This window comes from Zeugodacus cucurbitae, chromosome 2, assembly GCF_028554725.1.
Source record: "Zeugodacus cucurbitae isolate PBARC_wt_2022May chromosome 2, idZeuCucr1.2, whole genome shotgun sequence".
In the NCBI taxonomy this organism is placed as follows: domain Eukaryota; kingdom Metazoa; phylum Arthropoda; class Insecta; order Diptera; family Tephritidae; genus Zeugodacus; species Zeugodacus cucurbitae.
The window spans coordinates 46,573,927-46,590,022 of record NC_071667.1 but is presented as its reverse complement, the minus strand read 5'-3'; the positions used below and the strand labels follow the sequence as shown (position 1 = coordinate 46,590,022).

The following is a 16,096-nucleotide window of genomic DNA, read 5'->3' as shown; positions in this document are numbered from 1 at the left end:
CACAAAAAGATAGCAGGGAACGACCTTGACGACTAATTCGCTCGAAGGGCAGCTGCAACAACGGAGGAATTGCTGGATTACGCCAATCAAAATCAAAAGATTCACGTGTGTAATAAACCAACCAACTGAGGAGCGCGTTGACTCTTTTACTCCTAACACCATTCAGGGATTCATCAGAGTGCTGGGACTAATGAAGTCGATGTAGACATTGGGAGGGCACAAAAGACCACGGGTCACAGTGTATTCCTCTATTTATCATTCTATTCTATTCAAGCTTACCGTATAAAGAACCAATCATCAAACATTTGTATTTCAATATAAAAAGAATTGAAAACCCCTTTATATTATGGCCAAATTATAAGTCCATTCTGCATTTAATTGCAGAATGTAATGAACTCTCGTATAGTCATCGTAATGTTAACCCTCTAGTGCATATGCCTGCCTACAGACGGGGTGTTTTCAAAATCAGATATAAAATATTTCTTTTAATATTAAAATTCGGATTTTTTTTCAAAAGAACGCTTAAAGTTCAACTTACGTAATGGTTTTTTCAGATTGGCAATACTACTTCTAGTTTTGACGTACTGTCAATTTGAAGTGACAGATTAGCACTTTCCCGCCAATTTAATTATTTTTGCAATCAACACAATTTTCTGAACAACAAGAAATATAAATTCTTGTGTCGTTTCAAGTTGAAAAAAATACTTACGGGTGTGGAATTTTGTGCTCTTTATGATAGTGTTCGATTTATAATAAAAAAACTAATAGCAGGTGAGTAAATTCGAAAATATTGAACTCCGCCTTGAGGCGGACTCATGCATTGCGCTGCCTACCTTTTTCAAGTAAAATGAAATATTTGTGATACAATTGAAAATTTTTCTTATTTTATTATTGAATAATAATCAGATATGTCGCGTTATTCTAAGACCCATATGACGGATGAAGAAATTCGACAATATTTCGAAGAGTCGCAATTGGTAACTGATACTTCCGACAATGAATGCGATTTTGATAGTGACGATTCTGATATGGATCCAACCTACTCACTACCGGAAAATGATACGATCATTGATGCAATGCTAAACTCCTCAGAAATGATGCGAAACGCAATCGAATGCAGTTTGAATGTGACAGACTTTGAAGAAAATGCTGAAATAATTGAGCTGCCACCGATTCCTCCATTGCCTGTTTGTGACGTTACTTCTAGTGTATTCTTACCGTCGACAGTGACACGTTCTGTGCACAAAGCATTAGAATCGCAAGAAAAAATCGGAGTCCTACCAGCTGCAAGTGATTTGAGAAACGATATGAGTGCGATAAGATCGATTCTTTGGAAGAAGAAAAAACTTCAGCTGAGTGTTGCAGATTTGGCTTTTCAAGGCCAGGACATGCCGGATTTTTTAAAATGTTTAAAAACACCTTACGACTGCTTTGCATATTTTGTGACCGAAGACTTTCTGAAGGTAATTTCTAATATATAACAGTTTATTAAATTTTTAATAAAAATTTTGCAGGCAATAGCCTTACAGATGAACTTGTATGCCAAGCAAAAAGATATATCTTCAAAGTTTTGTATCGATCACCAAGAGCTGCGTAAGTTTTTGGGAATATTGTTGTTTACGTCTGTTTATCGCTTTCCTAACAGTCGCTCATATTGGGGACAATACGGATTAGATCCGATACGTTTATCCATGACATGCAATCGATTTGAAGAAATTAGAAACCACTTGCATTTCAATAATGATGCGTCTCGTATAGAGAAAGGTCAACCTGGTTATGACCTCTTGTATAAAATAAGGCCGCTAGTAAAACATTTCAACCAACGTTTTTCTTCAGTTCCAATGCGGCAGAGACTTTGCGTTGATGAGCAAATGTGTGCCACGAAAATGAGTGGAAACCCAGTGAGGCAATATATGCCAGCAAAACCTCACAAATGGGGAGCGAAACTATTCGTGATTTGCGATTCCTTTGGATATTCGTATTCCTTTGAAGTTTATTGTGGCGCCGGCGATAACAAAATTTTGCCAAATTGTCCAGATCTTGGTGCTGCATCCAATGTTGTAGTTAGGTTGTCACAAGTCATACCAAACAATGCCAATCATATTATTTACTTTGACAACTTTTATACCTCATTGGGATTGCTATTATATATGAGAAGTCGCGGAATTCACAGTTTAGGTACAGTGCGAGGAAATCGAGTACCAAATATAAAACTTTCCACAGACGCAGAGCTGCAATCAAAAAAAGTAGCACGTGGGTATAATGAAGAATACGTGGGAAGTGTTTTTGGAGTAGACATAAGCAGCGTTTTGTGGTACGACACAAGAGCAGTTCGTCTGTTATCCACCTACGTAGGAACAGATGCAATTGTACATAATGAAAGTTCATATTCCTTAAAGGCAAATCGTTGGGATCGAAAATTGAAACAAAATGTTGAGGTGGATTGTCCAGCTATTGTGAAAGAATACAACCAGCATATGGGTGGTGTGGATTTGGTTGACGGATTGATTGGTCGATACCACATAAAAATGAAAACCAGAAAATGGACAAATAAATTATTTTACCACATGCTGGACGTGAGTATGGTGAATGCATATTGTCTTTATAACCGACTAAATAAGGACGTCCTAAAGTGTAAACTTCCTGACTTCAGATCAGAAGTGGCAGAAACACTTTGTTTGATTGGTTCGACAAAACCTGTAAAACGTGGTCGTCCATCGTCTTTAACACCTCCACCAAAAGCTAAAAAGACGTATCACCTATCAGAAAATATAAGATACGATCAAATAGGACACTGGTGTAAGTTTTTGGACCGCTCAGGCAAAAAAATGTGCAAATTTCGTGGATGCAAATCAGAAACTCAGGCATTTTGCATTAAATGTAAAATTAATTTATGCAATTCAACGGCAAAAGATTGTTTTTTCAAATATCACAATAAAGAAGAAATGAAAACATAAATTTATATGAACATTTTAATGCATAGGTCCGCCTTGAGGCGGATTACCTTATTTTACCTGTAAAAGGTACACAAATTGACAAATCGAAAAACTAACATCAGATTCGTCTTCACAGACCTGAATATAGTCTAATATAAAAATCACAGTCGAAACAAAAATTCATGCATTAGAGGGTTAACTATTTATAATAAAGGAGTGAGATATGGCATATTCATCGCCTACATAGATATCTCTCTCTATTTTTCTTTTAAATCCAATAAGTAGGACTACCTAAATAACAAAAGCCCACATATTCGTTTAAAAAAAAGCCCATGTATATAGACTAAATTAATATTTAATGCATTAATTAATCAAATTCACTAGTAAAGAACCTATATTTATCTAAACCATTAAAATAAAATCGTCTACAAGTCCACTTTGTTCGTGTTCTGAGCTAGATTTTTTTTTACTAGTTACTAGACTATTACTCAAATACTAGATTATTACGTAGACTATTACATTAGTATGTAAATTTATAAGTCATTGATAAAGAGTATTGACCTAGAGATTTTGAAACTTCTTCCGTATACTCGAACTTAATAATTTTGATACAAAAATTCAAATTTTTGGCTGGACCAATTGATCAACTTATATTTTCAGACCTCAGATGGTTTCAAAACCTCATAGCAGCTTCTAATAATAGTATTAGTAAGTAAGTATATTTATATAAAGTTTATCAAATGTTGTTTATATATATTTATATAAGAAAAGTATCCGTATATAGAGAGTGTGTAGATCATCGTATCACTTTACACTCTCTTGAGCATTTTCTCTTCAAAAGTTTCGCAAAGCTCAATCTCTGTGTGAATTTGAGAGTGGTTGGCAAGTTTTTATGGGACACGCCAGTTGTGATAATTGATAAATATTGGCTTATAGTCGAAAAAATCAACTTTTTAGTTGTTCTGTTATTGAAATACATACATTTGTTCATAGAAAGTGGTACGTGGTTATACGAGTACATATATACATGGTTATATATGTACATATACTAAACTACGAGTATATAACGCTTAAATACATACAAGTGATTACATGAAAATATACATAGTACATACATATACATATATATTCAACTATACTAGATACATTTGTATGCATTTGTAGCTAAAGTTTTGTATTTCCTGATAACTATGCGGTTTGGTTATGCGTTTTCTTTGTGTTTCACTTTCACTGCCTTCAATAGTTGTCACCAGCGCTGGACACGCCACACTTTGAGCGCAAAATGGCGGCGAGTCGTTGCGTTAGCGGTTCTGTTGGTGACTCCGAGTCGCTGCATGATGTTGACGGCAATTTGTTGCCTACAGCGGAAACAACAAATTATAAGTATTAAAGCCTTAAAACATATAATAAACGGCCTGTTGAGGCACTACTCACCATTGCTGACATCCAAGTCGGGCGATGACAGTTCTTTGGTAAATTTCAAATTAACAGGCGCTATATCGTCCTCCTCTTCTAGGAGCAAACTGGAATATGAGTGTGTTGTGTTGTCGCTTCGACTGCGTCCACTACCGCCACCGCCACTAGAAGAATTACGCGATGAAACTGAATTATTGCCCGCTGCAGCCTCAATTGAATTGGGGTCATCGATTGGCAAGTCATCACCGCTGCTGCTGATTACATCTTCCACATCGTCATCATCATCATCGTGGTCGTCTTCATCGTCATCTTCAATATCATCGTCATCAATACCAACAATATCCTCATCATCAACATCCTCGCCTTCGACATCATCATCCACCGATTCACTTAGGCTACCACCCGCGGAATCACTACTGCCACTTCGACTGCTCACATTCAGTTCGTGACTATGCGAGCCATCCAAAGAGTGACAATTGTCATCGGCCAGGCCATAATCATCGCCATCGTCTATAATACCGATCGGTTGGTCCTCAAAAGCCGCTTCATCACTTTCACCTGCTGACGGATCCGAGGATTGCAGTTCTAAAACTGGCTCGGGTGAAGATGATTTATTGTAATTCTCATCACTATCGCTGGCCGCTGCGTCTATTTGTGTGATAAAAGTGTACATATTTTTAAAGAAATCGGTGTAATTTGATTTATAATTCAACAAAGGTGTCCCCGTTCTATATTCTACTTCTACCTATCTGCTGTCGTCACGAATTTGCACTACTTACCTCGTAACTTCTCGATTATAAGCGGGTAGAATTCTTTGGCTGTGGCGTTGTTTGGCTCGTATTGTAAAACTGTTCAATGGTTCGATGACAGTTGTGACAGGTGTAGAGATAGTTGTTGTTGTTTGCAAAAGTTTGCGAGTTAATTAAAAATTTTGATTTGTAGGTATTTCATCATTTTATGCTATTCAAATAGAACTTACTCAGTTTGCAGTATTTCAATGCCTTCTTGTAATCCTTAAGCATCACCGCTGAGAGAAACTGAAATGGAGAGTATGTCGAACAGAAAGTTCATTAAATTTGCAGTTTCTAATAATGTTCAAAGGATATAATTCCATTTTATTATACTCCTATTAAGTAAATCAAAGAAATTTTGAATTTAAACGCAGTAGTTCGAGTGTTCTATAGAATCTTTGCGTTCGACTTAATGATGCAACAGTCAAGTCATTCTACGATGATGCTGAAATTTTCGAGTTCTCAACAACAATAACAATTAATAGATGGGAGGCTATAAATTTCCTTTGCCTGTGTGGTTTTTTGTGTTCTAAAATTGTCATACCTGGGTGCATCATATCTTTTAGCTAAATTACAATATGCTTCGAACTAGATACCCATACTCTAAGTGTAGTTCGCTGTTTACAGTTCCTTATTCAAATAGTGTAATTTTTGCTTCGAATTAAAAAATAGGGACTTGAGTTTCTTGCCAATGACCTTAACATCTTGGAATTATTGACGATTAAGCGTTTTTTCAAACATTGCAGTGATAAAGTGAATGGAACGAAACCCAGTGAAGAATGGCAAAGAATAGGACAATATGCTTCTTATAAAATTTGACCTTTCAGAACGTTTTGCAAAAATGAATTTAATGCGTCAACGGTTGAACAATGATACGAATTCGAACGTAAAGTTACTCTTATTCCGGCCATCCTTAGTCGATGATCGACAAGCTTTCCATTAAATTTCGGAGGTAGAGAAAAGCTTATTTAAATGGTTTAATAATATTATACATTTTCGTTGGTATTTATTGATTACAACACAACGAAATTTCTTCTAGTAAGGAGTTTAAGCGGTTACATTAGTTGCATGGCTTAAGAGATCAATTTTTGATTGTGTTATTATATTCCACAAAATATTCGGGAGATGTGCCTTAAAATTTTAAGTCGATTCGAGTAATAGTTTTGGAGATGCAATCTGAATAGCTTGCTCGCTCCAGGTATGTAGGTTTGTTGAGTCTTGTCACCTTTTCAGAAATTTGTGTTTTCAAAGTTTTGAATAAATTTCAGACGAGATACAATTTGCAAGGACTTAGACGAGCGATTTTTTCAAATACAACTATTTAGAAAAACTACTGCGAAATTTTAATAATTTTTTACAGTAAAAACCTTTACCAAAAATAACATACTATTTTTTTTTCTTCAGATTTCTTAATAAATTCGACAATCTAGAGCCTTAACAAATGTTTCTAAATTTTTATTCTGTCCACTTATTCTGGGAGTAAGGGAGAAGAGATCGTATTTGTCTCTTATGTAGGTACGGACGTTGTTAGCTCCCTAGATTGGCGCAACTCTTTAATAAACAATTTTTTTTTAAATATTTTAATATATATCAGCAACTGTAGAACTAGTAATACATATATTCATGAATATATGCCACTATACTATTCCACTGGTATCTATTATTTATGATTGTTGTTGATAGTCTTTTATCAAAGCTAGTCAATTGCCAAGTGGCAGAGGGCAATTGGCAGCTACGCGAGTATTTACTATAGTGAGTAGACTTGGCAGACGTTGGAGTGAATTGTAAAGCTGCAGGCACTTCTACAATTCAGCTTCCCTGTTTCCTTTTCTAATTTACGCTTTATCCTTTACTTCTTAAGACATATGTACGCGTATGTGTGAATGTGTACTCACCTCAGCAAGAAACTCGGTCGGCGCTGATATGCTTTCATCCGCATCCGTGTACTCTGATAAACTCTGACTTAGGTCCTCATTGGAGACGGATGTGGGTAGTGTGGCTGAGGTGAGGCCGGTGCCGGTGCCGTTGCCGGAGGCGCTGACGCTGACGTTGGCGTTGGCATGGGCAACCGCTGCTGTCATTGCCACAGTTGAGGCCGCTATGTTCATGATGTTGATGTTGTTGATATTATTTGTGTTTGCGTTATTTATGATGTTACTAGTGCTGTTGCTGTTGCTGTTGCCGTTGATGCTGTCGTTGGTGTTGTTAGTAGAGTTCATAATAATGTTGCTTGCATGCAGAATGTTGTTACTGTTTTCGTTGCAGTTATTGTTGTTGTTTGTTGCTGTTGTTGTTATTGTTGTTATTGTTGTTGTTAGTGCAGTTTTAGTACCATTGACTTTGGTTGCGTAGATGCCATTGCAATTTGTTTCATCCATGTAGAGCAACTAGGCATTTGAGAGTGTGCGCGAACAGGAAATTGGCAATGGCATTGAGCAATCGGATTATTGTAATTAGAAAAGGGATTAAACTGAAAGGTTATATACATACAAATACATACAACATGTTTTAGAGGATTAGAAAAATCTAGTCTCCAAATTAGTTAGAATTGAATTAGGAATTCAGTTACTTCGTGGGAGTAACGTGTAAATCAATCTTAATAGATCGGTGGGAGAGTTGAAATGGATGATCCCTTTATGTGTAGATTTTATAACTCTTATAAGCGCCGTTATAAGTTTACCTTACCTTTTGTGAAGAGTTTATTCTCAGATGTGCATACAACATTACTCATCATTACCTTTTAGTGTAATAAGTGAGTCTCTAACTATACAATCGAACATAATTCGATTACTTCCTTTTCGAGCTTATAAACTTTTCACACGGCCAAATAAATTTAGTACATTACAATTATAATTGAGGAACCAGTTTTGCCTTTCACACAGCCGGCTACTCGATTAACGATCAGTTGTTATACATTTTTGTTTTTGCTGTTCATAAGAAGTTGGTAAGTTTCATCAGCTGATTGCTATTTTATCAATAACCACAATCAAATTCCCAGCGTAAACAACATCTGCATGTTGTTGCATTCCAGTTTCAAATCGATTTGTATTCGATTAAAAATTAATGTAATAAAATAAGATTTTTCTTTTGTAAGGTAAATAGATCGAAATTAGTGCTTTAATCGAGCAAAGATCGCTTAATTGATCAATTAACTCCTTTGCGAAAAGGCTATTACCGCACCTCAAACCATTGAAGATTAAATTATAATAAAAATATTTCGAAATTAAAAAAACCAAAATTGAAGAATAATTAAAATACCAATATAACTCTAAAGCGAACTTTTTGTTAATTTTCACAAAATAGTCCTGAGGGTTCATGTTATTTACTGTAGAATTTTACTTTAACATTAAGAAAAAACTTTAAACATATTTCTAACTTACATTCGACATTTTGTTTCTCAGTACTTCCGCTTTATTTCTCTTAAGTCTTGTGAAAAATTATCACGATCCTTTCGTTCCTTACGTTTCGTATTTCACAGCTTTGATAAGTATTTGCTGAGTGTGTGAAGTCTTTGAAAAGTTTTCTATGTATGTATAAACGGTTACTATTTTGTTTGCTTTTGTGTGAGCTTTTCACATTTATTGCATGTTTTGGACAGAAACGAGTTTCATTTGTTAGATTGTCTGAAAAGAAAAGGTTATATTACAAAGTGATGTCTGAGCGGTAATTCTATAATACTTAAATTGTTTTCTATATAAAACATATGGACATTATTTGTCAATTTTGGTGTTCATTATTTTCTGGAATTCATTACTTTCTGATATTTAAATGTAACTTTGAGATCATATATGTTTCTCGCATTATGTTGACATGAGTTAATCAAAGTAGTTTTAAGGTAACTTTATATTACTCACTTTCACTCATACATGTTAGTTATTACTAGTGTCCGACCGATACAAATTTTTGGCCGATTCCGATTCTTGCATCAATAACTTTATTTAGTAAATTAGTATAGTAACAAAAAAAGAAAAAAGACAAATAACATTACAAAATAAGTAAACAACTCAGTTCATATGTAAATATGAAGTTGTTTATTCATTTAATTAATATTCAAAACTAAAGAAATTATTATTATAATATATATATCTTATTAATTTATAATATATCCTAAATTCAAGTTGATCCGAATAATTGTTTCGGAGGTATAGCCTTTGGAAGGTGTGCGCTCCAAGTCAGTTATTATTGTTCCTCAAAACTTTAAGCGTGTTTTTCTCGGAACCATGTTTTCAAAGTCGGTTGTCAAATGTTCTCGAAAACTACTCAATCGATCTTAATGAAATTTTGCATAATATGTTCGAGATTCAATTTACTCGTGCTTGAACGAAGGATTTCTTCTTTTTTCAAAAAAAAAACAAAATGTCAAGAAAAATAAATTTTTTTTTTTGAAAAATTTCTGCCACAATTTTTAGTTTTTTTTTGTCTTTCCTTCGTTCAAGCACGAGTTTATGGTCTTACCTAGAACACTTATTTTTGTTTTTTTTTTCATTTTGGATAATCCTGTCAGGAGTTATGCTGACAACACGGACGCACCTTTTTTCCGAGGGATCACCGGAAATGATGTCTCAATGGAGGAGTTTTAATTTTTTTTTGAAAATTTCAGAAATTATTCTTTAAATATGTCTATAAGGCAGAAAAAAGTTTGAATTATATAAATAATTGTTTACATAGAAAAAAATTATTGAAAATAGGCCATTTAATCCCTCAAGGACAAAAATGAGCATTAAGGCCAATATTCGAAAATAGTAGATCTTGTAAAAATAATCCGTTATTTTCAAAGAGATGACTTTTGTCATTTATATCTCGCATTGTGAAAGGCGTTACATTGAGATGACTCGGTAGAAACTGGTTAGGAAGCTTGTTTGGCAGGACAGCACCAAGAGTGATTATTACGTGATCCTGTCTATGGCGAACTTTTAAAAATAGACTCTTTTAGTTACGAATGCTTCTATAATTGTGGCTTTATGACATTATCTTCGAAATCTCAACAAGTTGTTAAACAAAACTGTGAATATTTGACATAAATCTAATCTTTCTAGCAGTGCTAAATAAAACCTTCAATTTAATGCAAAATTATTGAATTTCTTTATACATGACTTAAATTATCATCGTGGTGATTTATTAGTTTAGTCAAATGTGAATCACTGTGTTTTATATGGTAAGCAGAAGAATTCAAATTGAATGCTTTAAAGAAATCAAAAAAGTAAAAAAAATGTATTTTAGTGTAATCCGAAAGAAGTAGAAAGAATGGGCTAAGAATCGGCTAAGAATCGGCCAAATATGGTCGATGCCGATACCGATGCCGATGCTGAATTTCAACTTTAGGAGAACAAAGCTGTTTTGATTTTTGCCTCCTAGAAGGATTATGCACAAGTACTTATCCACGACTGTATGAAAATGCCCACGTAAGAATTGAAAATTCTCTTTTAATAATAATAATAGCAAAGACTTCCGCTGCCCCATATTTTGTAATCGTTAATGAAAATGGTCACCCAAATTCGTAATGAATAACAAAAACAAAGTCAACTATCCGTAAATCCCTCAAACTAAAAACTAATGGAATTAGAACTGCTGTGCAAGTTCAGCGTTCAACGTCAATGCGATATTTGCCATTTGCATTTCATGGTTCACCGATTTTCAAAGGTTTCAACCATGGTATTTGCTCAAATCCAATTAGTGATAAGCATTCTTCATAGCCAATATAATGCAATAGGTAAGCCGATAGTTAAGAGACTGGGTAGCGAGGGTGTAGCTTACGAAACGACATTAACGAAATTATAAATGGAAATAACAAATTTAGTTTATAGCAGCTGTCATTATTAATAATTGGCTAACTGATACTAATTCGACCTTTTTGCTTAGTCCATATTAGTTCAATTTAAAATGGAAAGCTTCTTCTGTGTTCATTTATGTACGGAATATAACGCAGCTGTAAGTTGAGTATTGTCAGGAATATCTCGTGATGAGGTACATAAAGATCCTTGATCTTTCAAAACTTCCAAACTTCTAACTTGTTTTACGGAGTCTTGGCCATGATGAGATGAGAATGTTAAGAATCAAATTCACAATTTAATGGCATGCATAACATATCTTTCTATGTGACCTGGTCTACGAAAAGGGAGCTAACGTGCGAAAACTAGTTTTCTGGGAAACAGCTGTTAAAAATAAACAACTCTCATCTTCCATCCGAATCAACTAAAAAGTGAAAATTGATTTTTTGACACCTAAGCCCCCTTTCCGTAGTCCAGGTCACATATATAAAATTCTTCTATACGTATGTATGTCACTGATCTCCTCCTAAACTGCTGGACCGATTTGAATGAAATTGTATGTATGTATGTCTTTTTTGATATTTTATATATGACAAATTTGTATTATTGTACAGAAACGGCCTATTATATATCACCTTTAGGAGAACAAAATTATTGTACCAATTCAACATGATGTGAGAATCTGAAATCTTCTATTTTACTTAATTTTAAGATTTTTAAAGTTATTGTTTCAAAATTATTTTTTAATTTTAAATTAGAATATGTGAAACCAATAAATTAATAAAATGTTTTCTCACATACGTATGACGTATAATCTTATTTAAGCACAAATCAAACAGTTTACTTTATTTAATTACATCCGTTTTGGACCACTTCAGAGGCAGTTACCTAATCTGCAGTCCCACTCTCTTTTCTACTGTTGGGAGCCGTTAAAGCCACTTACCCTTGCAAGATATACTTTCAAACTAAGCAGCACTCGGCCTCAAATTGCTTTGGAAATTCATTGCCGCCAAGAAAATCGAGAGCAAGTTGTCTTCTTATTCTATTCCCTTTTAGGCTGCGCTAATGACGCTACATATACATATATATTCAAACCTAAATTCTCTTGTCTTATACTTACGCTCACTGAATGGCAAAATGTATAGCCTATCTTTTCAGTTAAAACGTTGGCTAACCCATTTTGGCTTTGTAGTTTTCGTCGGTATTTAAAAATTTATGACGAGGATTTTCTGGGCTTTGTTGAAAACTGTTGTAAATTATTACATGAGGTGCCATTAATTTCAACACTAATTCTGCCAAAGCATGCATTATAAATTTATGTCATTCAAAGTGAAAGAAATGATCGATTTATCTTATTTACAGAACATTTTATAAAAAATCTTGGTTAAGAAGTTATTTAAATTCAAAACTTTTAGTGAAAAGCTCTGTATTTTGAATGCAATTTAAAACTGCTACAATGCGATTTATTTATATCTGTGAGCGTTCTTAACGCAGGTTCTCCTTCAATTTTCACAATCTGAATGCAAATTTATGCAGTTGCATGTTTTCTTAAGCGCGTATTTTTAGCAGCGAGTAGAAGAACTCAAGAAAATACGAAACTATTTTTGCTAAGCGTTTTTGAATTTCAATTGCAGAACTACTTCCGCATTGTTCCAAGTAATTTATTGCAGTGAATTAAAATACTAGTAACAACAACAAAGTACGTGTGTACATGCAAGTTTCGCGTCGATAGTCCCTCCTTTGAATTGTAAACGCTTAAGGCAAACAAAAACTACATATATAAAACGCTAAGTAGGAGGATATACGTAAATAAATACAAATGAAGGTAAATGTCAATGCAAAAGGTGATTTATTGTAGCAAATGTGTAATAAAAAGTCGTGTCTTACTGTCCGTCGGTCTAAAAAGAGCTAAAGGATAATGCTATGAAAAATTCACTCATTTCATTAATTAGTATTAAAAGTATAAAATTAGATTAATATTGCTACCAATAGGGTTTTTATACATCGATAGCAAGTTTTCCATAACAAATTATTAATATAATATTATACATATTATATTATACATATATAAAACAAGTTAGGAAGGGCTGAGTTCGGGTGCAACCGAACATTTTATACTCTCGCATATATACAATTTGACCCATATATTCGCCATAAAGTCTACTAGAATAACGAAAATATGTATGTCTATATAGTATTTGAGGACTGGGGTATTTCCTGGATCGTTTTCAGTCATTTTTACCATATCCAAGAATATAAGTTCACTTAATTTTGCTATTATATCTCACATACTAACCAATAAAAAATTAGCCACACATTTTGAGGTCCTCACGTTATAGTCCGATTTCGTACTTGAAATGTAGTAAATATTTGTGCAAAGTTTTGGTTGTGAATCGATTTCGCCCATTTTGAAATGTTTAAAATTTCAGTAGTTTTCAACACTAAACCCCACTGGAGCGTGGTCATGGTTATAATCCGATTATATCCATTTTCGTGCTGCATAATAAAGTGCCTAAAGGGAATGACACCAGAAAGTTTGGTTGATATACCTTTAGTAGTTCATGAGATATGTACAAATAACCTGGTAAGAGGCGGGACCACACCCATTTTTCCAACAAATTCCAGTATTATATGCCTCTTCCTGATATTTCTCTGTACGAAATCTCATTTCTATAGCTAGTTTTGTGGCTTAATGTACGATTTCGCCCATCTGCAATATAAACCTTCTTATGCTACCACGGAACACGTGTACCATCAAGATATCTACATTTTTAATGAAGTTACAGCTTGTACAGAGGGACGGACAGATAAACATTCCGATTTCAAATCCTAATCACTTCGGTATACATATCTTCTTCTTCTTAACTGGCGTAGAAACCGCTTACGCGGTTATAGCCGAGTCCACAACAGTGCGCCACGCATCTCTCCTTTTGGCGGTTTGGCGCCAATTGGTAATACCAAGTGAAGACAGGTCCTTCTCCACCTGGTCCTTCCACCGGAGTGGAGGTCTCCCTCTTCCTCGGTTTCCACCAGCGGGTACTGCATCGAAAACTTTCAGAGCTGGGGCACTTTCATCCATTCGAACAACATGACCCAGCCAGCGTAGCCGCTGTCTTTTTATTCGCTGGACTATGTCTATGTCGTCGAACAACACATACAGCTCATCATTCCATCTTCTGCGGTATTCGCCGTTGCCAATGTTTAAGGGACCGTAAATCTTCCGCAAAACCTTTCTCTCGAAAACTCCTAGTGCCGTCTCATCGGATGTTGACACCGTCCACGCTTCTGCACCATAAAGTAGGACGGGAATGATGAGGGACTTGTAGAGTTTAGTTTTTGTTCGTCGAGAGAGGACTTTACTTTTCAATTGCCTACTCAGTCCATAGTAGCACCTGTTGGCAAGAGTGATTCTGCGTTGGATTTCAAGGCTGACATTATTATCGGTGTTAATGTTGGTTCCTAGGTATACGAAATTATCTACAACTTCAAAGTTATGACTGTCAACAGTGACGTGGGAGCCAAGACGCGAATGCGCTGACTGTTTGTTTGATGACAGGAGATATTTCGTCTTGTCCTCGTTCACCACCAGACCCATTCGCTTCGCTTCCTTATCCAGGCGGGAAAAAGCAGAACTAACGGCGCGGGTGTTGTTTCCGATGATATCAATATCATCGGCGTACGCCAGGAGCTGTACACTCTTGTAGAAGATTGTACCTTCTCTATTTAGCTCTGCAGCTCTTATAATTTTCTCCAGCATCAAGTTAAAGAAGTCGCACGATAGCGAGTCACCTTGTCTGAAACCTCGTTTGGTATCGAACGGCTCGGAGAGGTCCTTCCCGATCCTGACGGAGCTTTTGGTGTTGCTCAACGTCAACTTACACAGCCGTATTAGTTTTGCGGGGATACCAAATTCAGACATCGCGGCATAAAGGCAGCTCCTTTTCGTGCTGTCGAAAGCAGCTTTAAAGTCGACAAATAGATGGTGTGTGTCGATCCTTTTTTCACGGGTGTTCCCCAAGATTTGGCGCATGGTGAATATCTGGTCAGTTGTTGACCTTCCAGGTCTAAAGCCACACTGATAAGGTCCAATCAGTTTGTTGACGGTGGGCTTTAGTCTTTCACACAGTACGCTCGATAGAACCTTATAAGCGATGTTAAGGAGGCTTATCCCACGATAGTTGGCGCAGATTGTGGGGTCTCCCTTTTTGTGGATTGGGCAGAGTACACTGAGATTCCAATCGTCGGGCATGCTTTCTTCCGACCATATTTCGCAAAGAAGCTGATGCATGCACCTTATCAGCTCTTCGCCGCCGTATTTGAATAGCTCGGCCGGCAATCCATCGGCCCCCGCCGCCTTGTTGTTCTTCAAGCGGGCAATTGCTATTCTAATTTCTTCACGGTCGGGCAATGGAACATCTGTTCCATCGTCGTCGATTGGGGAATCGGGTTCGCCATCTCCTGGTGTTGTACTTTCACTGCCATTCAGCAGGCTGGAGAAGTGTTCCCTCCACAAACACAGTATTCCTTTATACGTTTGCCGTGGTCGTCATCAAAAGGGGGGTTTCTCATCCGAGGCCTGTGTTTCTTATTCACTGGTTATTCGTTTTTATGTGGTGGGTCCCAAGCCCTACGCACAACCGCATAAGCGGGATTCGCCTTCTCACTTTAGCTCGCTTCCAGACGGATGTCTGTTGGCTACCCAGAGGATACTTGGTCTAAGACCGGAAGTTGTGAGCTGCTTGAGCCACATGTAAAAGAATCGTTCCTGGCCACTCCCAAGTGAATGGCAGTCAGAAACTTTCCTCACTTACGTGAACTTCTACATATGACTCCATCCTCCATATATAATCCTATATCTAACTCGTCTAGTTTTAGGTGTTACAAACAACCGTTATGCGAGCAAAACTATTATTCTCTCTATGAAATATGTTGCGAGAGTATAATATTCGTTTAATTAGATTACAAAATTCATATTTGGAACAGGATTAAAGTGCGAGAAGCGTCAGTGGTTTCATACGTTTTTTAAAAATGAACCAAGCTCAGTCCGTTAGTAATTTTAATGCACCGATTTCGAAATATACTGACATTGTGCTAATCACATTCGATTTGACTATTTCATGCTGTAGTTAGAAAATGTGGAAATTATGTAATAACCACGCCCACTTCCTATATCCTCTTATGTTCG

General features: G+C 35.9%; 1 protein-coding gene across 4 annotated transcripts in view; it reads right to left on the bottom strand.

The window, feature by feature from the left end:
• Positions 1–3,136: 3,136 nt before the first annotated feature.
• Positions 3,137–16,096, bottom strand: part of LOC105212374 (probable serine/threonine-protein kinase ifkA) — a 44,605-nt gene continuing 31,645 nt past the window's right edge. The window contains exons 2-8 of one of the 4 annotated variants that reach the window (XM_054230366.1): positions 8,586–8,766; positions 8,524–8,543; positions 7,039–7,530; positions 5,332–5,389; positions 5,132–5,200; positions 4,371–5,000; positions 3,137–4,294 (exon numbers count right to left, since the gene is read on the bottom strand). In XM_054230366.1, coding sequence (XP_054086341.1) covers positions 4,173–4,294; positions 4,371–5,000; positions 5,132–5,200; positions 5,332–5,389; positions 7,039–7,530; positions 8,524–8,532 — 1,380 coding nt within the window. In that variant the 5' untranslated portion in view covers positions 8,533–8,543; positions 8,586–8,766 and the 3' untranslated portion in view covers positions 3,137–4,172. Of the gene's footprint in view, positions 4,295–4,370; positions 5,001–5,131; positions 5,201–5,331; positions 5,390–7,038; positions 7,614–8,523; positions 8,767–13,207; positions 15,734–16,096 lie in introns of those variants that run through there. The other 3 variants (XM_054230372.1, XM_011184296.3, XR_008471143.1) reach the window with 3 other exon arrangements.